General features: G+C 41.0%; 2 protein-coding genes across 7 annotated transcripts in view; one reads left to right on the forward strand and one right to left on the reverse strand.

The window, feature by feature from the left end:
- Positions 1-293: 293 nt before the first annotated feature.
- Positions 294-9,153, forward strand: lrpap1 (low density lipoprotein receptor-related protein associated protein 1). The gene is made up of 8 exons (XM_066679456.1): positions 294-549; positions 1,829-1,973; positions 2,147-2,277; positions 2,436-2,556; positions 3,244-3,399; positions 5,203-5,285; positions 6,443-6,619; positions 8,878-9,153. Exons 1-8 carry the CDS (start codon positions 394-396, stop codon positions 8,944-8,946), a joined length of 1,038 nt encoding a protein of 345 aa, XP_066535553.1. The 5' UTR covers positions 294-393; the 3' UTR covers positions 8,947-9,153.
- A 198-nt stretch (positions 9,154-9,351) lies between these two features.
- The window catches only part of dok7b (docking protein 7b), a 34,925-nt gene continuing 17,244 nt past the window's right edge, over positions 9,352-27,032 (reverse strand). For 3 of the 6 annotated variants that reach the window (XM_066679454.1, XM_066679455.1, XM_066679451.1), the window contains 9 exons: positions 26,418-26,537; positions 20,788-20,895; positions 19,510-20,408; positions 15,451-15,567; positions 12,850-12,919; positions 12,688-12,759; positions 12,393-12,485; positions 11,870-12,037; positions 9,352-10,086 (listed from right to left, as the gene is read on the reverse strand). In XM_066679454.1, the coding sequence (XP_066535551.1) occupies positions 9,950-10,086; positions 11,870-12,037; positions 12,393-12,485; positions 12,688-12,759; positions 12,850-12,919; positions 15,451-15,567; positions 19,510-20,408; positions 20,788-20,895; positions 26,418-26,537 (1,784 nt within the window). In that variant the 3' untranslated portion in view covers positions 9,352-9,949. Of the gene's footprint in view, positions 10,087-11,869; positions 12,038-12,392; positions 12,486-12,593; positions 12,760-12,849; positions 12,920-15,450; positions 15,568-19,509; positions 20,409-20,787; positions 20,896-26,417; positions 26,538-27,032 lie in introns of those variants that run through there. The other 3 variants (XM_066679452.1, XM_066679453.1, XR_010804079.1) reach the window with 3 other exon arrangements.

Genomic DNA, 27,032 nt, shown 5'->3' on the forward strand with positions numbered 1-27,032 from the left:
TCTATATTATTATGTCTGCAAACTTCCCAAGCTTATAAATGTACGTTAAAATAAAATCCCCTAACGCTCCCGTAATGGTTTCTCTCAAAGAGGGGGGGCTATCCGTTATTTTCTTCACTGCGTGGATTCATCCCATTTGCCCAAAGATCTCTTTACACTCAGAATGAGAAACATGTGAGCGGCGAGGTGTGGGAGTTGAAGTCTCTGAGGCAGTTTCGTCTAGTGAAAGAAGACGGGAGTATTGTCTTTTAAAACTACATTTCCCATGGTGCATTGCTGGAAGTCGGCGGTGCCACGTGATTGCTGAGGGTTCCTGGGTTTAGGAGCTGTGTTTACTAAGCGGCGGGGTTTGAGGCTGCGTTTATCTGTGTTGTGTGTGGTTTTTTTGTTAAAATGAGGACGTACCTGTTGTTTCTGAGCCTCTGTCTCGGTGTTGGAGTGATGGCGGGAAAATACTCCAGGGATGTGAATGAGGTTTCTAATGATAGTAAAAAAGCGGTGGAGTTCAGAATCGCTAAACTCAACCAGGTCTGGGAGAAGGCGAACAGGGTAAGATTTCTGTGCACATATCAATGCTCTGTACTGTACTGCACGTCATGTTTAGAATTGTTGACAGCCTTAGGCAAAGTGAACGTTTATTTCGGTCCAGAGTTGCCACTGGCAACAGGGAAGAATGAATTAATTGCTGGGAAACCCTGGTCATTCATTACATTCAGGTGACTTTATTTTGCTGCCAGATAAAGATTTCTGAGCCTAGAAAACAATAGCTGCATCACTGACAGATCATAACACTCCCTCCAGAGGCTTCAACAGAATTGCTCATCACTTTGTAATCAGGTAAATCTGGGTTTCTTGTTGCTAAGGGCATGTGAAAATGGTTATAGTTTCATATCGGAACACAGCCATGAGTTCTACTCTTAATTTCTTCATAGTTGTTTTTCTTTGCTTGATACAGGTCAATTATTTGTTGCAGGGTCAAAAACAAAAACACACATTCACACAGCAGTCACACAGCTCCAGGGACCTGGAGGTTGTAGGTTTGATTCCCGCTCCGGGTGACTGTCTGTGAGGAGTGTGGTGTGTTCTCCCTGTGTCCGCATGGGTTTCCTCCGGGTGACTGTCTGTGAGGAGTGTGGTGTGTTCTCCCTGTGTCCGCATGGGTTTCCTCCGGGTGACTGTCTGTGAGGAGTGTGGTATGTTCTCCCTGTGTCCCCATGGGTTTCCTCCGGGTGACTGTCTGTGAGGAGTGTGGTGTGTTCTCCCCGTGTCTGTGTGGGTTTCCTCCGGGTGACTGTCTGTGAGGAGTGTGGTGTGTTCTCCCCGTGTCTGTGTGGGTTTCCTCCGGGTGCTCCGGTTTCTTCCCACAGTCCAAAAACACACGTTGGTAGGTGGATTGGTGACTCAAAAGTGTCCGTAGGTGTGAATGTGTGAGCGAATGTGTGTGTCTGTGTTGCTCTGTGAAGGACTGGCGTCCCCTCCAGGGTGTATTCCCGCCTTGCGCCCAATGATTCCAGGTAGGCTTTGGACCCACCGCGGCCCAGAACTAGATAAGTGCTGACAGATAATGTATGAATGAATGAAAACACAGACTGTATGATCCCAGTAGAAAAACCTGAAACGTAATGATATGCATTGGAACCACTGTACAGGTCACCATGCCTTTAGTAGCACAGTGGAACTGTGTTTTCTGGAGTGATGAACCACCTTCCACATAACTGCCCCAGAACAAATCCTTTAATATTAGTACTTGACCTTGCAAACGTGATACTTTCATATAATTTGTGTCTTTCTTACTTAGCCCTCTTTTATCTCACTGTTCTTCCCTCAGATGCAGCTTACCCCAGTGCGTCTCTCTGAGCTCCACAGTGACCTGAAGATCCAGGAGAAAGATGAGCTCCAGTGGAAGAAACTGAAGGCAGAGGGGCTGGATGAGACCGGGGAGAGAGAGGCCAAACTCAGGAGGAACTTTAATGGTGAGACACAGTCATATGACCTGATTTGTTGTTAGTTAAAGAGCTCGAAGAAGAGTTCGGGGGTTAACTAGTCTGGGTTAACCTTAAGGGTAATGATCTACTTCTTACTGTGATTCTATAGAATATTATCTGAGATAATCCTCAGTGGCTTTACATAATGTCTGCTTTCTTAGTCATTCTTGCCAAATATGGAATGGACGGCAAGAAGGATAACCGTGCTTTGGACAGCAACACCTTGAAAGATCACGACATCAAAGAGGGAGACATTTTTGATGACCCCAGACTTGACAAACTCTGGAACAAAGTGAGTTCTGATTCTGAGAAGCTTTTCTATTGACAATAGCTTAATAGTTTACTGATTGATTATGATGAGTATTGCTTTGTTGGTCTTTTTCATTTGCATCTCTTAATCTCAGTCTACCCCCATCGACTGCTCTTCTCTCACCTTTATTTCATTTCTAGGCTAAAACATCAGGAAAGTTCTCTGAGGAGGAGCTGCAGAGCCTGCGGAGAGAGTTCCAGCATCACAAGGACAAAATCCATGAGTATAACATTGTCTTGGATACAGTGAGCAGGACAGAGGGTGAGCAGATTGATGCTTCTTTACTAACGGCCTTAAATAGTAAGGTCTTATTATAGGTCAATCTTTAATTCTTGACTCATGTTTAAAAATCTGTTGGATGAATCACAAAGGCACATTATACCAACACACACAAACACACACAAAATATGACATCTGCGTCTAATTCTAAAACGTGGCTTTATAGGGAATGTCTACGATTGTAAGCAAGAAATACTTTTTATAAAATTCAGATGATGTTTCCTCACCATTTGCTGCTCTATGGTCTGTTGGTGTGCTGTAAAGTATTCTAATGTTTTTGCGAAAAAAAACAAAAAACAAAGTGGCTCAGTCAGACATACTAGGCTTTCTCTCTCTCTCTGCTGATTGCACAGAAATTGCAAAGACAGCACCAAATGTTGAAACTCATGACAAGAATTTAAGATACTGCTTTATTTTACAGATTATTTAGGTAAGAACCCACACTAAATTCAGGAGACTGCTAACTGAAGTTACAAACAGGTTTTTGTTGTAATTCAAACAGTGAATAAAACCTTACATGTAAGTTAAACATGAGCCACGTTTTTCTCTTCAAACTTACAGTTCCAACAAGATGTGGAGCTTCTGAACATAAATAAACCAGAGAGATCTGCATTTCTCCACAATCATAGACATTCCCTTTGAATCATCTTTCTTCTGTGTCCCATTTAGAGATCCATAAGAATGTGATCTCTCCTGTGGAGGGAGAGGGGAAGCAATCAGATCTCCATGAGAAACACTCAGATTTAAAGCAGAGGATGAGGGATCTGAACCAGGGATTTGAGCGACTCCGCAAGATCTCTCACGAAGGCTTCAGCGCTGACAATGGTATTCAGTTACTCTAGTTTGTTTTTTTAAATTTAGCTTCCCATAAATTGCTCTTATAAATAAATGTTTGTTTATTTGCATGTACGGATGCTAGAAAAATATACAATAGATGTCAGAATCCCTATATAAACAGCAGAGTGCAATTTATGCTGATCTCAGTCCTTAACTACAGTGGAACCACGAGTTACGAAGTGTTCCGGATACGTACACATCGAGTTACGAGTAGAGGTGCGGGCAAAATTTCTGATCCAGTTACGAATGTTTTCCGGAGTTACGAAGAGCTGATCTTCGGGACCCGACCGATAGTTGGCGTGGTGTTCGTTCACAGATTCCTCTCGCATGCGGCCACCACGTTCTTCTCACGTGTGACCGTGCAGTATCAAGTCTTATCTCGTTCGTTATAACATTTTTACAAGTGGTTTTAGTGTTTTTTACAAACTTTATTGTGCACCATGGCCTCCAAGAAGACCACAAAAGCAGCAAAAAACACACAATCTAAAGTGCTAAAACAGCGAAAGGCACTACAATTTTGACACTAGTAAGGTCAGCTGTGCACGAAGAAATGGAGAAGCTGATGGTAATTCCTGAAGTAATTTAGAAAGTGCAATTGTAGTTTTGTTTAAAGTGTAAGAAAGCCCTGTTATCTACGCTTCGTTCCGCCAGTATCCCTCCCTCCCGCTCTCCGTTAGCTATGCTCATCTGTCGCCAAGGTAAGATTACCGTACCGTATTTTATACGTTTCTTAATCTATTTCGTATATGTTCTTTCATCTATTTATTTTCTTGTAATTTTAAGTTTTGTGTGGGTCTTTCATTTTGAAAAACATGCATTTTTTCATAAATTAGGACGTTTTGAGGACTCGTCAGAGGGCGGGAACCGATTAATCCAATTTCCATTATTTTAAATGGGGAAAATTCGTTCCAGTTACGAGCAGTTCCAGTTAAGAACTCGGTTCTGTAACAAATTAAATTCGTAACTCGAGGTCCCACTGTACTGTCAGCATGCACAATTATATATTTATGTTACCAACTGTATAACGTGGGTGCAATTTGAAGCAGATGTATGTAAATAATGGAAAGCAGAGACTGCATTTACTGAGATCTGTCATAAAAATGTTTTGAATTCTGGCTGGCATTCACCTTCAGGGGCAGCAGTGAGACATCTGTAGGCATGTCAATCTAAAGAAGCTCAAGAAAGTGCACAGAGCCTAAAGAGTTCTGCCACAGTCGACCTGTTACCTGCTTTCTGATTTGAAAATAGAAAAAATAGGAAGGAAATAAAAAACAGAAAAAAGCTGTGGATTTGTTTTCTGGGTCTGTGTTGAGCATAACTCCAAGCACATTCACAGTCATCCAAAACGGCTGCTAAAAGTAAACCATGACACTAGCATGACTAGCTGACTCTAGTCATTGCTCTATGGCTCTGGCGCTATCCTGGTTAAAACATCAGCTCTTAGAAGCAACGCAGCCTTGGTTCCCATCAAAACTGGTGCAAATGTGAGACGGTTCTCTAGATAGCACCAAAGGTCTACGAATCCTAAATGGTACCAGTTCAGAGATCCATTTATAGTCAAAAAGGCCTTGTTCTTAGGCAAGTCTAGAAATGTAGGCACACTGCGGAGCAGCAGAAGCATCTTGGTTGAGGAGATAGATCTGGGCAGTTAGCATTCTCCTTCAGTACACTGAGCTGTCCAGTAAGTGGCATGTGTTAATGCCAGTTTGGAAAAAAAAGAGGGGGTGGTGGTGCTCAGATTAACTATCACACATTCACATTCTCTCTCTTTTTGTGTCTCCCTCCATGTAGAATTTAAGGAGCCCAGGGTCATAGAGCTCTGGGAGATGGCTAGAAGATCCAACCTCACAGAGGACGAACTTGACTCTCTGAAAGTAAGATTATTCTGATACCTCGCACACATCAGGCACTAAAGCACTTAAATACAATCACTGAATATGGCTCGACTCCACAGAGACAGACACTTGTTTACACTGCAATGCCGGGTGTTCTTATATAGTCTTCAAATGTCTCTGCCTCTGAAAGTTTTTGATGTAACGGGCTCTCAAGAGGAGCAGAGTCGAGTCTTTGTTAGCAGTTTGTTGTCACTGGCAGGCAGCAAAATCAAAGTCTGAGTTTTTGTGTGATGCTGTATAGCATATTTATGATTGGCTAATGGAATTGTTGCTTATGAGGCTTTGAAAGAAAATGGAAGCGACAAAGTATAGCAAGAAGGGTGTCCAGTAGAGAGTTGAATAATATATAACTTAAAAATAGCTTGATTCCTGCTACATTTAAGGAAGTATATTCACTCGGGATGTAATCTGTAATGCGTGTGCTGACTTTTTGAGTTTTTCCCTGCACCTGAGTCCCATCAGCAGCTAATGTGAAATTCCTCCTAGAGCTGATTCAGGTGTGTTACAGCAGGAAAAATATGAGCAGTGAAAGAGGACTGTATTTGTAAACTGCTTTATGAAACCTTGGGTGCATGTCAAATCTTTTAAAGCTGCCTTGCTCTCTATAAAGACTACATCGGCAGATGGAATTGTAACTAAAATTATATTGAAACACACATTTACGTTGTAGTTAAACCGTGATTAAATTAGCACTTATTCTCATATTACATTCTGCTCATATTACTGAAGCCAAAATGGAGGTTACAGAGACACATAAGGACAGCAGAGAATGTCAACAGTGGGATGTTTAATTTACATAAAGTAATGTGATTTCTGGCTGGCGTTATAACTCCTTTAAAAGACAGCAGTGCATGTTTGGTTTATTTGAACTCAAGATGAGGCTCATCAGTTGTGAGCTATCAAGTGTTAGCAGTTAGCTGTTTGGCTTGTCGAAACTAGCTTAAGCAGGCAGAGATACACACTTGATCTACAAAAAAGTATCAGATGAACCAACAACCAAAATATCGAGATTAATAAAATATGATCTTTCCAAATGCCTTCCATGTACCAGATATTTATTCACAGTGGATATGCTAAGTAGCTGTCTGCTAGCTTTAGCCTGATTCAACAGATCTGATTATGGTTTTGTGGTTCAGGAGGAGCTAAAGCACTTTGAGACAAAGGTGGAGAAACACCAGCACTATCAGGAACAGCTGGAGTACTCCCACCAGAAACTGCAGCATGTGGAGGCTCTCGGGGACAAGGAACATATCACGAGACACAAGGAGAAATACAACAACCTCGCAGAAAAAGCCAGAGAGATGGGATACAAAGTAAGACTCCATTTCTGACTGCATTTACATATTTTCATAGTGCTCATGGTTAAAAGCATCAAGGGGTCCATTAGTGTCTCTAAAACACTGTGGTACATCGCCCACCTATAAACATTGCAGTATTTTAGCCAAAAAAAAAAAGTTTCACCGGAGACTTTTAAGAGTTGCAGATCAGCTCTGATTTCACCAACTCCCACCACAGTCTCGCACTCGTGATACAAGTTAAACTTGTAAACAATTACAACAAAGACAGTCATGGCAGACAGAACTTTTCCTCCCTCAAGAAGGTGAAAACTCTCATCCCACTCAGCTTGGAGGAGGAGGAACAATGCTCAGTCTCATAAATATATGTATATTTGCATGGGTATGTAGACAGAGGCACCAAAGCAGATTAGAGTTAACCTTACTGCTTTGTTTAGCTTGGCTCACACACTAAACGGATCAGCCATAATATGTTTAATCCACCTCCATATTTGTACACTAACCTCTTAGTCTGTTGCGTTGCATACTTTTTAGACTCTTTTACACTGTTCTTCAATGGTCAGGGCCACTACACAAGCAAATATCACTTAGGTAGTGGACTGCGGTGCAATAACACTGATGTGGCGGTGGGTGTATTATTGCAGTGGTTCCCAAAGTGTGGAGCTGTGTTGAAATTGAGGGGCAGGGGCGCACTCAAGTCAGCTATAGCGAGTTCACTGCGTGCGAGTTCACATGCACGGACACACCTCCTGTCTGTTCCATATACATTTCTGTAACTCTAAACTGGAGCATGAGGCACCCAAGTCAGTTCCATCTTTTTTTGTGAACTGTGTACGTTCAGGAACTAATAAAGTATATAGTAAGGTCTGCACAGCCATAGATGGACTGCATTCTGTAATTGAAGAACTACTGCTTGCACCAATATTAATGAGTAGAGCTGATAAAAATGGAGTAACAAGGAGGCGGCTTGAGCGTTGTATATGTTTTATGTGTATATAAAAACTCGTAACCAAATTTAGTCTTGACACAATGACTCTCTTTATGTAAAATATAAATTTTATTTAAATTATTTATTGTAAATATTGTACACTGTAAACAGGTATTTAAAAAATATAATGCTTTTATTGTTTCTAACACACATTAATGTAAATACATATACGTCAAATACCACCATAAATAATATTTGTGTTTTTGTTTTTTTATTTATTTACAATGAAAATATATTTTACATTGTTTTGGCACATACTTATTTAAAGATGTCTGTTTTGTGTTAAAATGGACAGAACATACTTTAGGGTAGGGCTGGACTATAATTCAATATCAATACAGGGGGTCCTCGACTTACGACGTTGATCCGTTCCTACGTCGCGTTGTAAACCGATTTTCGGTGTAACACCTATCCTCCTCGGTCCTGAGCCGCGTAACCGTGTATTCTTCCGCCGCTCACACCAAACACGAAGTTCGCGTTACGACGTTTACGACACAAAACCACTTAAGTCGAAACCAGGCTTTATATAGTAAATCGGAGATGTGTCGTAACCACGAAACATCGTAACTCAGGACTGACGTAACCCGAGGACCTCCTGTATATGTCACAATATAAAAATTTTCAATAACAATGATATTTTAAACACACTTTCAATATTACAATATACATTATTTACATCATCTGCCACTGACTGGCGTTCATTACAGAGCACTGTTGTTAGTTCTGTGCACTCAAATTTTGTTTAAAAAAATTAATATTAGCAAAAACAGTATGTTTATGTGTAATGTCATTTGTCTTGTTTGGAAATTTTTCAGTGGATTTTATACTGTTCATATCGATATTGGAGTTATATTCTATCACCCAAACATTAAAAAATATATTGAGATTTACATTTATATTTAGCGTTTACAACAACGCTATCATTTTTTAAAATTATACTTATCATGTTATACATTTTCGACACATATTTACTTGTTAGCTGTGTATATAGAGCTTGGTATATTCAGATGACCATTGGAAACGCAGAGGCTGGCCGCCCTCTGTTACGAGTTCAGTGCCTGGAGTGAATCTCTACACAGCCACAGATGGGTTACATTCAGAGGTCAAATTTTGTTGCACAGTTGTACAATGATCTTGAAGCGTGTCACTTTTAAATGTTCAGAATCTTGTGTTCAGAACATTGACATTGACTCAGGGCGGTTCGTTATCACAGCAGAAGTGGAATGAGTTTATTTCATTTGAAGGCAGCGATGATGAAGTACCACTTTCTCTCTTTTCTCCTTTGCAGATGAAGAAACATTTGCAGGATATAACCAATAAGCTCTCACAAAATGGACTGCAACACAATGAACTGTGAGCGCTACCACGTCTTCTCCATGGCAACAGACCAACCTGCTGCTCACATTCTTCTGGTCACATCCCCCCCGTTTCCATCAGGCACTCATCAGGGTCCACTGATTCCTACAGGTTTTATTCAATGAGCAATTTGTTATTTCAGATCTAGGAACTGTCGATAAGCACTGATTTTTACTTGATTTTCAGTGTTGGGTTTCATCTATGTTTTGGTTTAGTTTAAATTTTAGTGCCAAACATTACACATGGCTTATGTCATTTGACTGCTACTATAGATGACAGAGGCGACTAAGTGCTAGATGTTACTAACGCTGGCTGCATCATTTCAACTGCATCATTTTACTACGTCTCACTGTTTTTTATACTGATCATTTTCACAGTATCTGTTAATGTGATGTCTGTAAATAAAAGGCTGTTTTGTTCATAAAAGACCCATTCAAACTGTTTCAGAAAGTTTCCTCAAGTGTGCCTGGTTACAAAAGGGGACCCACAGTACATGCAAGACATAAATTCATCCCCAAGGAAAGTACATATCAGAGTCTGATTTATGGAGAAAGTGATCACGCTCTGTCAATGTTATGAAACTTTTCAGAACAGAGACCTAGTCAATGAGACCAGAGTCACTAGATGTATTGTTTATTGTACTAAGATAGAAACTTTGAAAAAAAAGAACACATATAAAAATACTGCATCTATTTCTCATGATTGTTACATCTGAAACTGTAAATGTACAAGTTCTGGTTGGTCGTTTGAAAGCAGCAGATTATATACAGTGAAGCTAATTTAGGCTCTGCACTTATGCACACTATATCAATAATAAAGTGAAAATTTTAAATATCTCACATTTTCTATACTCTACACCCAAAAAACAGATAAAGAAGCTGGCATATGTGTGATATGATGGTATAGACACTATAATCATCTAAAACCGATGCTTGCAATATCATTTAACTAAAAAAAAGAAGCATTTATCCTATGTGATAATGTGGCCGTTCTGAGAGCAGTGTTCAGGTGAGTGTACCACGTCTCCTCAGTTCAAGCTCTTGCAGTCTCTCCTCTCTCCCTTGAGCATGCTGAGCTCCCACTCTCTGAGCTGTCTCTGTGGCTGTGATGTCAATATGGGCATATTTAGTGCTAGGCGCTCCTGTATATACACACACACACACACACACACACACACACACACACACACACACACACACACACACACACAAACAAACAAAATATACTCTTCAGGGCTCTTATTTATACTGAGCTCTTATTCATTCATTCAAGCACCTTTTTGTACACTGCAAGTGAAAAGCTCACATTGGATAGAGACTCATCGCTGATCAAGTGCTGCTTGAAATTCGCAGCACAGCTGTGTAATACAGGAGCAAAGCAGTAAACAGTGAAATACATTTATTTATTACAAGATTGACAATATTTCCCATTTGGGATGGATCGCCCATCTGTCCATTTACTTGCCAATCATTTCAACCATCATCTGTCTATACATCCACTCACACACACATTAATCATCTCAACCATCCACTGATCCATCAAACTATCCCTCTCATCCTTACTCATATATAAAAATCATCCATCCAATCACTCAGCTGTCCATCAATCCATCTATTAATCCACCCAGCCATTTTCTTATTTAGCAATTTATCCATTCGTCCACTTGGAATTTGGCAGACTGTAAACCACCAACAGCAAGAGAAACTCAAAATTCAATAACAGTACATTTAAGACTGATTTTCATAACTCATTTTGGCTGTCGTCTTGACTTTGTTAAGGTGTGTTTAGGGCAATGGGTCGGCAACCTGCGGCTCTTTGATCTCTCTGATGCGGCTCAGCTTTTGAAAATAATGAGTATTTAATTAAAATGTATTTTATTTTGGTTCGTTCATTTTCAAAATGTAATTCTATGAAGATTATGGCGATCTTGTAACATCTAAAATATTTTAATATTGAAAATATTTTTGGGGGCGGTACGGTGGTGCAGCAGGTAGAGTTGCAGTCACACAGCTCCAGGGACCTGGAGGTTGTGGGTTTGATTCCCGCTCCGGGTGACTGTCTGTGAGGAGTTGGTGTGTTCTCCCTGTGTCCGCGTGGGTTTCCTCCGGGTGACTGTCTGTGAGGAGTGTGGTGTGTTCTCCCTGTGTCTGCATGGGTTTCCTCCGGGTGACTGTCTGTGAGGAGTTGGTGTGTTCTCCCTGTGTCTGCGTGGGTTTCCTCCGGGTGACTGACTGTGAGGAGTTGGTGTGTTCTCCCTGTGTCCGCGTGGATTGGCGACTCAAAAGTGTCCGTAGGTGTGAGTGTGTGAGTGAATGTGTGTGTGTCTGTGTTGCCCTGTGAAGGACTGGCGCCCCCTCCAGGGTGTATTCCCGCCTTGTGCCCAATGATTCCAGGTAGGCTCTGGACCCACCGCGACCCTGAATTGGATAAGCGCTTACAGATAATGGATGGATGGATGGAAATATTTTTGTCGCCCTTAATACACATCACAACTTCCAATGTGCGACACGCAGAGGACAGCATTTTTGTTTGCTGCCAGTGGATAATTTAAGTTCGGCGTTTTTTTTCCATTACTGCAAGGACTCAAATAGACATTGACTATTTTAATTAACCGTCAACACAACGTCTTTTTTTCGGAGTTAAAAATGTTTTGTTGCGTGCAGAAATGTTATTTCATTTTCTCTGCAGTCGTTCATTGATTTCATAAATGTAACACAGTATAGTTTGTTTATACATAGCACAAAGGCAAAAAGACCCTGTTATGCGCATTGTTATTTCATTTAAAATTTCAAAAGGGTTTTGTGGCTCCCAGTGTTTTCTTTACTGTGTGAAATGGGTCCAAACGGCTCTTTGAGTGGTAAAGGTTGCCGACCCTTGGTTTAGGGAAACAGCTAAAAAACGTCAGAATAAGTAAACCCAGTCACCTCTGACAGTGTGGCCAGTGTCTGGAACATCTTGAAGGTCCAGCTCCATGTAGTGCAGCTGTCTTTTAGAAGTCGGACTCACAGGGATATTGACGTAATTGGCAGAATCTCCCTGAAGCCGGTCAGTAAGTGTGGGTCCAGAATCAGCAGGAAAAACGAATGACCTCCCTGTTACACAAAACAAACACCTTATATCGGGACGGTTGACCCGTAGAATGTGTTTCTTAATAAAATACAGAGTATTATAATGCAGTAACTGCATGCAAATGTTTATATCTCATGCGACATTAAATGCAAGAAAAGCCCTAGCACTATTGCAGCCAACGTGTAAACACACAGCGGTTTTTCACTAATACACTAGAGCAGTCAAAATTTTACCAGTTGATTTTTCTTAATATAGGACCGTTATTATGATGTTGATGCACAGTTGCACATTTCCTACAGATTCCTCAGTAAAATAAAAACTTCCACATCATCAAATGAAGGGAATGACTGGGGATAAAGGAACAAATCTGTATCTAACCAGAAGGCTGACCGTCTTCTCTAGCACTGAGCTCTGCTCTTCTGGGCAGCTCCATGCTGTACGCCATGCACACGTAACTGCTCTCTGGATCCGCTGAGGCAGAGCGAGACAAGGTCAGACATTAACAAAGCAGTGTTAGAACGGTCTGGTATCTGCTCACCATGAAGCTCACGCTCTGGTTAATGATTCCTGAATGCTGACCTTTATGCTTTGTTTCACTGTTTTTAATCAATCAACCCCACAGGTCCTCTCAACATATGAAAAACAATAAGACTGCCTCCAGAGCCCTCATTACCAGAGAAAGTGGACTGTCTGAAAAGGCCCCGAGGGCTCATGGGAAATGTAGGCACTGCTGATCCGCGTCCTGCTGAGAGAAAAGCAAGCGACTGTCATTCCATGTAAATGAGTCTATTCAAAACAGAATGGAATGAATTACGGTGAAACGTTTCAAACCCACTCTCAGTGTCCAAAAATGACCTCTGCTGTCTGTGGCTATTCGTCAAGTGACACCTGCTCCTGTCCTCTGCCTGTGGATAGATAAAGGCCATACTGTAAAAACAAGGCCATACAGCTATTTCATTCATTCATTCATTATCTGTAACCCTTATCCAGTTCAGGGTCGCGGTGGGTCCAGAGCCTACCTGGAATCATTGGGCGCAAGGCGGGAATACACCCTGGAGGGGGCGCCTGTCCTTCACAGGGCAACACAGACACTCACACCTACAGAAACTTTTGAGTCGCCAATCCAACTACCAACATGTGTTTTTGGACTGTGGGAGAAACCCATGCAGACACAGGGAGAACACACCACACTCCTCACAGACAGTCACCCAGAGCAGGAATCGAACCCACAACCTCCAGGCCCCTGGAGCTGTGTGACTGCCCCACCATGCCGCCCACTATTTAATTCTGCTATATTTAATACAGTTTAAAAGCAATTACTTCAGGATGTTTAGTTGTTGTTTCGCTAAATTAGTACACTTTCTGCCCCATAAAAATTCTGTGAGCTAATTGTAAAGCCTACATTTGAAAATATTATTATTTAGGGCTGTGAAACTAATCCATAAATATTTGGCAACAAATGTCATTATTAATCAATTGGTTCATTCCATTGTAACATGGAGATATTTTCAGTTAAAGGTGCAGCAGTCCAAGCAGGAGCTATAAACCAACGTGTTCCGCTCAGAGAGATCTTTCCCAGATTGAAGTAACCAGCAACCCACTCTGAATTCAAGTCTGCTCACTTTAAATAGAGGTTGGTTAAATTTTTTAATCAACTTATCTCCTTGCCTTGAGGAAGCAGCAGAGGACCTCTCTGCACTTTTAACCTTTACTTCAACTTTTTCATTCATTCATTATCTGTAAGCCTTCTCCAGTTCAGGGTCGCGGTGGGTCCAGAGCCTCCCTGGAATCATTGGAAGGCAGGGAACACACCCTGGAGGGGGCGCCAGTCCTTCACAGGATACTTCAACTGTAAAATGTTTAAAATCTGAAGACTAACAGCAGACACTAACCTCGGTTATCAGAGTTTACAGAGGATACACTCTGTGGGTTTCTGTGCTTGTTTTAATCACAGATAACATCAAATGGAGAAATGAAGCTTGGTTTGGCTCCCATGTGTAACAGTGATAAACACTGGATAAAAGAACTAGATCTGAGTAAATATTAGACCCCTGCACTCCTCTATCCCTTTTATCCTCAAAGTAAATGTGTCTTTTCAGGTATTTATTTGATTTCTCTCATTATAAAAGCGCTGTTAATTTACATTCCACACTTTTACGCTCAAATCCATGTCGATTCCAAAGGGGGGTCTTTGTGTCTGGATGTGTCCCTTGAACTTTAGCACCATTTGAGTGTCTCTATTCTACAACATGAAATACAGCTTCCAAAAAGAGAGCCAGCCTCAGTCCAGAATGTGACATGTTTATAGTTTTCTCTGTAAAGACAATTCCTACAGAAAGATGGGTGATGGTCATATTATTAATATTATTTAATATTCTTAAAAAAGGGGCAGCACGGTGGTGTCGGTTCTCTCTGTGTCCGCGTGGGTTTCCTCCAGGTGACTGTCTGTGAGGAGTGTGGTGTGTTCTCCCTGTGTCCGCGTGGGTTTCCTCCGGGTGACTGTCTGTGAGGAGTGTGGTGTGTTCTCCCTGTGTCCGCGTGGGTTTCCTCCGGGTGATTGTCTGTGAGGAGTGTGGTGTGTTCTCCCTGTGTCTTCGTGGGTTTCCTCCGGGTGACTGTCTGTGAGGAGTGTGGTGTGTTCTCTCCGTGTCCGCGTGGGTTTCCTCCGGGTGACTGTCTGTGAGGAGTGTGGTGTGTTCTCTCCGTGTCCGCGTGGGTTTCCTCCGGGTGACTGTCTGTGAGGAGTGTGGTGTGTTCTCCCTGTGTCTGCGTGGGTTTCCTCCGGGTGACTGTCTGTAAGGAGTGTGGTGTGTTCTCTCCGTGCCCGCGTGGGTTTCCTCCGGGTGACTGTCTGTGAGGAGTGTGGTGTGTTCTCCCTGTGTCCGCTTGGGTTTCCTCCGGGTGCTCCAGTTTCCTCCCACAGTCTCCCACGCGTTAGTAGGTCGATAGGCGACTCAAAAGTGTCCGTATGTGTGTGTGTGTGTGTGTGTGAGTGTGTGTGTTGCCCTGTGAAGGACTGGTGCCCCCTCCAGGGTGTATTCCCGCCTTGCACCCAATGATTCTAGGTAGGCTCTGGACTCACCGCGACCCTGAACTGGATTAGTTTACAGAAAATGGATGGATGGATGGATGGATGGATAGATTCTAAAAAAGGGGATTGTTTATTATATTTTGTTGTATATTTTTTGTTTATCATATTTTATATTCATTCTATTTCCTTTATAATTATGTTAGTAATTTAAGTACTGTGTACAAACTAAGTAATTGATTAATTGGGGGGGGGGATAATATTGACCAATTAATCAATTATGAATATCATTATTTATCATTAATTGCAACCCTATTATCATTTGGAGTGTAATACTATTTGAGATGATACTATTTGGAAATTCTTATCAATAAACGCATTAGCTGTAGCATGTACAGAAAAAAATACCTCTGGGATGTCTACTCTCATGCTCTCAGCACCTGTAGACAAGGCACTGCTGACCAACTCAGGCTTTGGTTTGTCTGGTAGAACAGGAAGAGATGGGAATCCTGTAGAAGGCATTACCTGTGAATAAAAATAGCATAAAAAAACCAGCATAGCATTTGATTTAAAGGTTATTCTAGGATACATTTTAGAAAAAAAAAAATTGACAACCATTTTAAAAAGCACTTGATTTTCTATTAGGGCTTTAAGGCAGTACTTTACACAAACCTGCTAATGTAGTTAACAATGACTAGAGGACAGTGAGGGCTAATTAGCCTCATTCAATTTGCTTAATGCTCATTTCAGGCTTTTCATGAGATATGAAACACAAATGATGGTACAGTCAAGTCAATACTGTTGACAGTGGAACTCAGATTTTAAAGTGCTTAGACTTATAATCTGTCGTTTTATCTAAAATACAGCATATTTTCTACTGTTGGCTCTCATTCACATAATCAGATCATTTTACTCTCATATCATAAGAGTTCAGTGTAGGTTACATTACATGAACAGGTAATAATGTATAACTAAATACCTGTTAAAATCCAATTTAGTTCCAAATTTAGTTAAGACTCCCCCAGTCACATAATGTCACTGAGATTGAAGGGTAAATATTAGAATGTTGTCGCTGTCCAATTAAAAATGTTTCTCCATTTTGGTTGATTTTTAGATCTACATCATTTGAACACAGAAATTGTCCTTTACATCATGTGTAATTTTATTATCAATGAAAAAATAGAAATGTTCCATAATTTACTTGGAATCTAATCTTTTTACATTCACTTCCATTCAAAATTAAGAAGAATTTATTTTCCTTACATGTGAAGCCAGTCAACAATTTGGCCATTGGACAGCTCAACATACTTGTAGGAGAACTGTAACTGCCCAGCCATGTTAAATTTACTAAAAACCCCTTGTGTTGGATAATATTGCATTTAGTCAGTGGGGTGAGTGAGGGCAAGTCTACACACCCAATGAGAGCGAGGACAATTATACATTGTTGGACTCCCAGTCTCAGATGGTTGTGGCATCACCAAGGGTCAATCTCCCGATAACTAATAGAGTTGTCGCACAAAAGCCCTGGAGGGCATTTTAAACATAACACCCCTGACCCTGAATATGAGAAACGTTATCATTTGTGAATCAAGTAATAAGTATAGTCACAAAATATAGTCATAAGTATAGTCACCTAAACACACAAATGGAAATCCAGACAGAGAAGCCAAACGTCAGTAATCCCCACCAGAGCATTATGACCAAACACTCTTAGGCTGTCAAGCACGTTAAAGCTACCGAGACACTATCTCTGCTTCCAGTAATATCCTCCCTGCACTTCATTTGTATGAAAAACAGGAGCGAAATAATGATGTCTGCATGCCAGTGTTTGGGTGATGCAGAGTGCTTTTGGATGGTAATTACTGCACTCTCTGTTTATTCTGGTGCCACCAGGCAAAAGGGACATGACAAACACATTTAAATTCTCTTAAATTCTCACAACAAGGCTGACTCCCTGATCCAGACGGCTGATGGCAGAAAGGGTGTTAAACAGATGGCTAACTGATCTACAGTGAGACAGAGCCTGGACAGAGGGCTTAAACATATGAGTAAGGTCTGATTTTTCATCACAGTTAAAAGTTTGTGGTCAAATAAGGTTATATGTGATCTCTCTCTCTCCCTTTCTCTCTCTCTCTCTCTAAGGGAAAACTGCTTTAATGTGCACTTCTCACTAAATGTAATATTGGACAGTAGGGCTTAATAGAGGTGGCCTGGTCTAATTTGAGGTATAAAGCTGATAAAATGTACTGTAGCTTTGCCACACTTTGTTGTAAGTAGACTGTTGTAGGGAGTTAGACACTTTTAGGCTTCCTTCTGGACTTTTACGTTGACAAGGCTGAATACGGGTAGAGTTCTGGGGGAGTTGTGTAATTTATTAAAAAAACAACAACAAATACCTGAATTTTAAAATTAAAAACCGAATGTCTACCAAATGAATGAATATCTGAACAGCTGAACGAGCCCTACTGGACAGATAGTCTTTGTAGTAAATAAAATACTATCTAAATCAACAATGAATCTTTAAAGAAGACAAAGATCACATTATGATCTCTCAACAGTTTCTAATATTTGCTAGGGCATAATCTCAATATACCAACACATTTGGGTTTTTGGTATCTGTCTCCATTAACTACAGCAGTTTAGCTCCAGTTTACACATTGATGTTATTTCAGAATAGTTTTGAATAAGGCACAATTCAAAAGGCCATCTGAACTTTACAATGTACATATACTAGTCTTAAACCACACAATATCTGCTGAATTCTAAAGTTGGAAATACAGTGATCCCTCGTTTTTCGCGGGGGATGCGTTCCAAGACCACCCGTGAAAAACGAATTTCCATGAAGTAGAGGAAAGATATTTTTTTTATGAATGTAACGAGTATTTGGACTTTTAAAACCCTCCCTGTACTGTTAACAACCCACCCTTTGCATTAAACAGTCATTCTATAATGTTTTTCAGCTGGAACTACATGAGATATCCTACCAGTTTCTTTAATAGAGTCATTCCTAAGCTGTGATTTAGCGTAAGTAAGTTTCACTCGGATGAGGACATGAACAATACATGTACTGTACGTAAGAAATACTTATAAATGATATATTTTGTCACCTGCAGGCCTAGTCTAATACATTTAAATAATAATAAAAAATGCTTTTAATTTACACACCATAAGATGATGATATTTTTAGGCGATATAGCGGCCATAAGCCCCAAAAAACCCGCAAAGTAGCGAGGTATGGTAAATGAACATGACTGTTTTGGTAAACAAAACAATATAATCATCAGTGATCCTCAAAACCAGGTCTTTATTAAAAAACAAAGCTCTTCTTCATGCTGTTATATTAATATAGATACTAATTATCAGAGCCTTAATAAGTCAACTCTGCCACTTAAAAGAATACAATGTAAGAACTGGCTCTTTTGTCTCCTGAGCACCCCCTACCTGCTGCTGAGTGTAATTCACGTTTACAGTACTCTCATGAAATCAATTCTCAAACACATCTCTCTCTTCCTCACTCACTCACTTAAACACGACCAGCTCTCTCACACCCTCTCCCTGTCTCTCTCTAACAGACAAACACACACCTCTCTCACTCTCTTTTGCCCACTCACTCATCGAGTGATGTTTACAAAAGTAGCAAACGGCTCTGGGGCGCTCCAGCTGATTTTGAGCCGGGGGGAGTGTGTGTAATCGAATAAAATAATGTTGACTGCATAATAAAACCCATATATCGCTCATAATACACACTGGACCATGATATTACAACCATAAAGTGTAACTTTGGTGGTACACTAACCGTTATAACCACAGCAACCGACAGTAAAGCACTTATTACCAGAATCAATGTCCAATGCTAAAAACTGAGCTAATCCGGCTAAAGTAACTCTCAAAAACAGATTATAACACTGTCCTCAGCAAAGGTTCCACCGACACAATGTGTAACTTGTAATTTAGTTCACATAGCAACCAAGGAAAAGCACTTTTTACTAGAATTGATATCTAACCCGTTAAAGTGTGCTAATCCAGCTAAAGCTAGCAACAGCAAACCCTGGCTCGCTGCTCAGTAACTCTAAAAAACGGATTATAACACTTTTGTAAACAAAATTATCACTAAGTGGCACCACAACACATGAACAAAGGGCAACAAATAATTACTGCTCCAACTTGTTTCCTCATGTAAATTCAATCCAGTATTAACTCTTGTATTTCATTGTATTTCAGCTGAGAGCTCATTTTCTTCTTGAACTCTGACTAACATAACCCAGTAAGAACTTCAAGGAGAAAGTGAAACTCCTATTTCTTTTTACTTAGATCAGATGCCTGCATAAGCAGCTATTTTGTTATGAAAGAGGGAAAGACAGACAGCTTTCCTATACACCTAGAGACAACAAGGCCTGCTGTTCTCACTTGGAACAACCAGAGGTTTTTGTGGCTTAAAAATTAAAACATTTTACTGTGTTACCCTACCTTGAGTCCTCCGCATACGGGACAGATCACATGACGTGATGTGCTGGAGCCTCCAGAGGGCATTATTCCTTCAGCAATCCCACTTAATCGGGCAGATGCAGTCAGTTTGGGAGCAGGATCTACAGGGCTTGTTGATGGCCCCAGAAGTCCAGGTTCACTGCTCCGGTCTGGAGCAGATTGGACTCCAGTGTCTAGGGCAGATGGGTATCCAGTATCTAGGGCTGGGGGCTGGGGCTGGAGCTGGAGAAGCCTGCGGGGGGTGTCGTAGCGCTGCAGAATATGAGCGGGCACCTGGTACTCAGATTCCTGCTCTTGAGAAGTCCTGCTAACAGGACAAACACAAACTGGCATGTGCTCTGGTGCCAGTGAAGTCCTTACTGGTGGACAGGAAATGTGGTGAATGTTCTGGAACTGTGGCAAATGTTTCTGACCTGTGTTGATGCTGAGGTTTGTATTGGACTGTACATTCATGTTGAGGTTGGGGTTGGAAATGAGACTGAAAAGTGACCCAAACTCATCTGTCCCCACCTTCCCAGTGTCCAAGCTACTTGCACAGGATGAGAAGCTTCCTGAATACGAAGAGTGACTGGCGGTGGCGATGCCACTGTCGGTGGAGCTCTGGCGGCCAGCCTCCTGAAGGCCGATTGGTGGCGGAGGTTTGGATGGAGGGATCAATCCCTCCAACATTGCCCTGTACAAACGTTCCTCACTGGATGTGCTGATTGATGCACTCAAAGGCTTCATGGTTGATGGTGAAGATTCTACAGGAGTGGGATACCTGAGTGGGTCAGGCCACACTGCCAAACGACTGCTAGTGTCTGATCGGCTGGTATCCGAGGAAGAGCTGGATATGCTGCGGTCATCTCCAGCCAAGGAGGGGCCATAGCTGGAGTGGGATGCTGAACAAGACAGAGAAGGTAAGGACAACGGGTGACTGAGTGAATTAAGTGTTTGCCACAAAGGTTTCACTTTAATAGAAAACTTGCAGAAAAGGGGGATACTTCAGACATCACCCTTCTGATGTAATTTTACATGTAATCAATCATCGCATCTCTTCTAAAATATCTCTCTACTCTAGTGTGTGTATGTTCACAGCCCTTAATAATTAGTGTGTGTGTGTGTGTGTGTGTGTGTGTGTTCACAGCAATGAATGGGTTTTTTAAAAAAAGATTTTCATTTTAGATTTACACTATATAAAATACACTATATAAAAATAACAGTGAATCATAAGAATTGTGTAAACCATATTACTTTGATTTGTGTGTGTGTGTGTGTTACCTGAGCTGCTGTGCCGGCTGTTGAAAGACAGCAGGCTCAGGCGTTTCTCCAGCTCACAGGCCTCCTGACAAATCCTCTCCTCCACAGAGCATGGGTTAGCAGCAGGGTCTAGAAAATCAAAAACAACCAATTACCATTAGACCAAATGAGCTAATTTAATGTTATCTCTTTTATTCTGTCTTTTGAAAACGTCTGCGTGCAGGCACAGGCACAGACACAGACACACACACACACTCTCTCATCAGTGTATATTCTGATACACCACACAACACCACACAATACCACAAAACACCACACACACAATCTCATCAGTGTATAGTCTGACACACCACAACACCACACACACACACACACACACACACACACACACACACATCTGAGGCAGGGAAAATGACTGCAAAGCAAGAAGTGAAAGTGGCAGTGTTCTCTCTCTGTAGAATAAGCCGGGAAACTGTTCCCAAACAGCTCAGATAAGATAATAAGTCAACTCAGAAGAGAATAAATAAATTATCTCGGCTAGAGATAAAATGTATGGCTTAGAGACAGCAAAGAAATAAAAAACTACCAGCATAAGCAAGAGATAAAAAAGCTATGGAGGCATAAAAACAACACAGCCCAAGAGAGAGGGAGAAGTTTACAGCCACAGATGAAAGGACATGAGTGAATCGAGAGATTAAAGGAATAAGATGGACATTCAGCAGTGGCTGCTTGGTTCCAATGACAACCAGAGTCGGAGTGAAGGACAGTGGCGACTTCTCATGAGAGTGCTGAGGTTTCTCCTTTTGATTATGTTAGGCTTTGGGTTTTTGACATATTAGTGCTTTAAAAAGTTTAAAATTCACGTTTTTTACCAAAACAAAAACAAAATGTATGTGTTAATTACAAAAATTATACCATTATTATAAAACCTAAAAACAATATTTTGACATCAGGGAGTTTGACTTGTTTGCTTTTAAAGGGGACATGTACAATTGTAGACAAATGCTGTTCTCTGGTTTGTTTACATTCAGAAGCGCGTCGTTTTTTTAATTGGGATTGGGAAATAAATGATTGTGTATGTGACTTAAGTTTACCTTGTCTGTATAAGTATATTCACTGTTTGAATGATCACAAAATCTCATTTTTAACTGAAATTGTTTAGTTTTTTTTACACTTTCGGTCAACGTTTTTACTTTCATGCAGTTATCGCTCTCCTGAATTTAGAGCAAGTTCCATTTACAGCAAAAATTAGTAAATATTATTTCCTCATGGAGCAGTAATAGAGCAATATCCTCATTTTGGTTCATGCTTTTCAAAGTTTTGAGGGCTCCTCATTGTCTGAAAACTTTCAAAATACCGTTTTTCTAACGTAAGAATATAGACAGTTGGGTTTCACACATTTTCAGACACCGGGGGCTTCATAAACACATTAGAACAGAGAGCTAGCAAATGGTGAGGAAACATCCTCAAAATTTTAGAAACGATTATCATACAAATCGTGAAAAATCACCTTTATTTCTTAAATTTGTTGTGATTGAGCTGGCACCATTCTTACAGAAGAAATTTAATGCGCATTACAATTAGCTCAACAAGAAAGGGCATTGATGTTGGCCTTAGGCACCAAAGATATTTCGATGTCCACTTGTGCACAGGTGCATGAGCAGTGTCCATTGTCCTTCACACCACATTCACCCATACATTTTGCCCTAAGGATGAATTCATTCCATTTGAAGGATACAGTAGAATTAATCAGAATCAATTCATCGTCATATAAATTATGCAGCCCCTCATGAACAGAAAAACACAAAAATCCATAAAGGGGCGAATAGCCAAGGTCATACTATCGTCCCAATGAACAAAGACTGAACTGTGCGTAATACAGACATTTGCTTTAACAGCACACCAGACATGGCTGCATCGTGTTCATTCAGCTACCCCCAATAGCTCCCTGTCAACCAATCTTTATTCTGTGTCACCGCCTGCAACAAGAACATGTAAACATGATGCAATACCCCTGAAAACATGGAGTCATCTGACATATGACATAATCTGATGATTAAAAAATGATGCCATAAAGAAAGCCAGTTTCTAAAGAGGATAAGTTCAAAGTGTTCAGCACCAATACGTCCAGTTTCCTGCGTCCAATCACAGGTGTTCTTAGTCATTCTAACAACAGAGCTGCTTCTTTATACCGCTCGCTGTCTTCTCTTAGCTTTGGCACTTGTTCTATGCATTAAATAATTTTATATTACTCAGCCGCCAGGTTTTCCACTGCCTTAGTTAGGGCACCCTCCCGCTTCAAATAAATGAGAACATAAAAACAGACACCAGTGGCACCTTAACACTGAGCCTGCAGTGCTATAAACCACAGATAACTACAAACAGAAAAACATAACTGTAAAAGATTATTGTAGCATTGTAGGACCCCCAACATACACCAACAAAAACAACTGAACGGCTTTAGACAGCACTTGGCCGACTCTGTGGCATGAGACACCTGACCCTAACACCACAGAGAACTATGTGAGTTATTAAGATATGATTCAGTCTGCCAAGTTACTGCTTCCAAAATATACGGTTACACTAGAAGTAAGGGTGGCCATTTGAGGACAAACTTCATACACACTCAGTCTTACATTAACACATAAAGCTGCTAATGAACATGCTAATCTGACAAACAAGGTACCAGACGGTCTTAAGCCAACACACACACACACACACACACACACACACACACACACACACACACACACACAAACACCCACCCAGGTTTTTAATGCAGTACAAAATGTATCTATACATCAAACAGCCATAACATTAAAGCCACCAACTTGATTCTACATTGTCACTGTTTTAAACACACTCTCTGCTCTATCCAATTCTTCAACTTTATTGGTCCAACCTTATTGGTTTGTGTTGGTCGTACTATACTCCTTCATCAGTGGTCACAGGAAGCTGCCCACATGATGGTGTTGACTGGATAATTTTAGTTGGTGGACTATCCTCGGTCCAGCACTGAGGGGTTTAAAAACACCAGCAGACAAGTTGTGTTTGAACTATGTTTAAAGCACAACACACCACCAACATGCTCTTCTGTAGTCCTCCAGACCATTACGGAACAAGGTACAGGGTGCTTTATGAAGTATGCAGAGCAATAGACAGACTACTATCTGTAAATGTAGAGTTGCAAAGTGTACTTTTATGATATAGTGCTGATATAAGTGTTTAAACGAAGTGGCTTTAAGGTTATATACTGGAGTGTTTTCCCCATCAAAGAGGTCTAATATGAGGCAGTGTAATTAATACAGAAAATCAAGCCACTCATTAAAGATTGAATATGTTATTAAGGTGGTTAATGGAAAAAGATCAGTCTGGACCAGGTCGATATCTGAGGAGTGAACTTTCCATAGATCCACGAGGAGTTTGATTCCGTGTTAATAAAAGTGTAGTGAATCATAGTGTAACCCACTCCCAGACAGATGAAGCCAGAGGGAAAAAAGCCTGGATAAATCATTTAATCACTGTTCATTAGCACTCATTAATGATAATTAACATGATTTAACAGTACATGGTCATGAGTGCGGCTGCAGCTGCTTGACGCAAGCGCCCCACAGTAGCCTAGTTCAATAAAACTGTAATTGCACAAGCTATTAACTGTGGAGAGGAAACGAAAGGCTGCTGTAGGTTCTCCCTGGGGATCTGCTTAATGATACACATTGAGAAAAGTGAGTGAATGTCTATTTTCCCCTTCATTTTAGATATTTTTTTTCTCATCGCAAAAAAATGAGTGATTTGATATCAACACAGAGCCCAATGCTGCTCTACATTCTCTGCTCCAGAAATACTCAGTCATTCACTGTCTGAAACTGATTAAACAGTTCAGGGTCGCGGTGGGTCCAGAGCCTACCCGGAATCAATAGGCGCAGGTGACACACACTCACACATTCACACCTATTGACACCTGTGAGCGCGGCACAGTGGCGCAGCAGGTAGTGTGTCGCAGTCACACAGCTACAGGGACCTGTGTCTTCGTGGGTTTCCTCCGGGTGACTGTCTGTGAGGAGTTGGTGTGTTCTCCCTGTGTCCGCATGGGTTTCCTCCGGGTGCTCCGGTTGGTAGGTGGATTGGCGACTGAAAAGTGTCCGTAGGTGTGAGTGTGTGAGTGAATGTGTGTGTGTTGCCCTGTGAAGGACTGGCGCCTCCTCCAGGGTGTATTCCTGCCTTGCGCCCAATGATTCCAGGTAGGCTCTGGACCCACCGTGACCCTGACCTGGATAAGCGCTTACAGATAATGAATGAATGGACACCTTTGAGTCATCAATCCACCTACCAACGTGTGTTTTTGGACTGTGGGAGGAAACCAGAGCACCCGGAGGAAACCCACACATACTGCTGCGCATTTTCCATGTGCTCAAATCTTCCATGAGAAGCAGTTTAATAGTCGGCTCCACTGTCCTAATGTAGGTACAGAGCTATAGTAATTGAATGATGTTTTAAAAATGTCAACACCACACTTCAGTGATGTCATACAATAAGCAAAATGCTGCATGACGACAAACTGAAAGCCTATTTTAATGTGAATTATTAAAAGCTCAGTTTTGCTTTGTTCCATCCCATAGACTCATCACATTTGTTCACCACATGGACTTCTCATTCTACATTTAACATAAAGCAGGACAACTCTGAATTAAATCTTTGCTACTGTGCAGTCTTTAGTCTGCATGACTACACCAAAAGTGCAGCTAAACTGCTTCTAAAAGTGTGTAGTTTCCCAAACAACTTTTCTGCAAAGCTCATTACTTTTGGGAGCCTTGCTTTCAGAAGGCTGCAGAAACAGAAGAGGTCTGGACTCTAGCACGGCCGGACCATTGTTCTAAGAACACCAGCAGCTTCTTTGTTTTATTTAAAAATGTTCTTCCTTTTCGTCTAGGCAGCAGCATCTTGACAACTAACCACACTTTTAGAAAAAGATCCTTTTAATCATGCCAAAGGTCCTTCAGCTGTTCAGGGTTTTATATAGAACCATTTCTTTTAATAAACAACTCTTGTAGAACCGTCATTTTTAAGAGTGTACTTACAGTAAAAGGATGTATCTGTTCTGATCTGAGCTCGACTGTCTCCTGTCTGTTAAAGATGAACGCTTTAAGCTTTAACTGTTGATGGTGATATTTTTGAAGACTGCCAAGTTTTTGCATGACTCCTATTTTCTCTTTATAATTTATAAAACACCATAAAGCCTTGATTGAAGCCTTGAGTTTCTCATTGTTTATGTACAAGTGTTATCTCACATTTACTCACCAAATATTTCCTAAAAATTAATGTCTTGTATTTAAACAAGAGTTTTGCCTAAAAATTGAGTAAACAAAAGCCATTTACCCAGTAGTATATAAAACTGTATTAATTTCGAGGGTATAAAGTGCAAGCTTATGACTTTTCATGGCTCTATGAGCCCCCCCCCCCTCTCTCTTACCTCCGCTCTGCGTGAGCTTTGACAAATGTTAATTAATGTAATTAATGAACTCATTTTGCTGAAAAATACAAAAAGAGAGAATGAGAAAGAGCAAGAACCAATGAGAGGCAGCAGAGCATGAGAATGAAAACCACTTTAACCCCCCTGCCCCCAAACACACACACACACACACTGTATTAACCTGGCAGAGTTGGCCGCAATCCAAATGGTGCCCTGCTTGGAGACATGCCTCGAGCAATACAGTCGAACAGAAAGCTGATCTGCTCCCCCTCTGTACAGACCAGAAAGAAGACACCCGTCCCTGAAAATGTGTGAGAGAGCGAGAGAGAGAGAGAGAGAGAGAGACAAATCAATCCCTGAAACCACATTTCTTCTCAAGCCATAATATTCCATTCAAAGGGGGGGATTATATCTACTCCCACATTAACTGACCCTGCCTTTCAGCAGGAGATCAGTTCAATTCAGCTTCTACAATAACTCTCTTTGGGTAATCTCTAATGAAAGAACTCCATGTAAACCTCTTCCAGTGACAAGCATTCACCGCTTTCTTGTTCTCCCCTGGGTTTAGCTGATATAAAACAACATATACGAAAATACAAAGTACATTGTAAAGCAAATTTGTCCACAAATGTGAGGTATCAACGAGTGTTTTTCCCTTCCACAGCGACTGCTGTTAAGCTTCTACTCTTTTTGAAAGGGTATGCACTAGACTGTGAAGTAATTATATGAGAATTTTAATTAGATTCAGCCACAAGAACAGCAGTGAGGTCAGGTACTGATTTTGGATAGCTAGTCC

This window comes from Hoplias malabaricus, chromosome 8 (assembly GCF_029633855.1).
Source record: "Hoplias malabaricus isolate fHopMal1 chromosome 8, fHopMal1.hap1, whole genome shotgun sequence".
Lineage (NCBI taxonomy): Eukaryota > Metazoa > Chordata > Actinopteri > Characiformes > Erythrinidae > Hoplias > Hoplias malabaricus.

Excerpts from the sequence above, each read along its gene's own strand:
- lrpap1 (XM_066679456.1), top strand. The coding sequence starts at position 394 with ATGAGGACGTACCTGTTGTTTCTGAGCCTCTGTCTCGGTGTTGGAGTG. Across the intron at positions 3,400-5,202 it reads AGGCTTCAGCGCTGACAATG|AATTTAAGGAGCCCAGGGTC; the intron begins GTATTCAGTTAC and ends CCCTCCATGTAG. Across the intron at positions 6,620-8,877 it reads CCAGAGAGATGGGATACAAA|ATGAAGAAACATTTGCAGGA; the intron begins GTAAGACTCCAT and ends TCTCCTTTGCAG.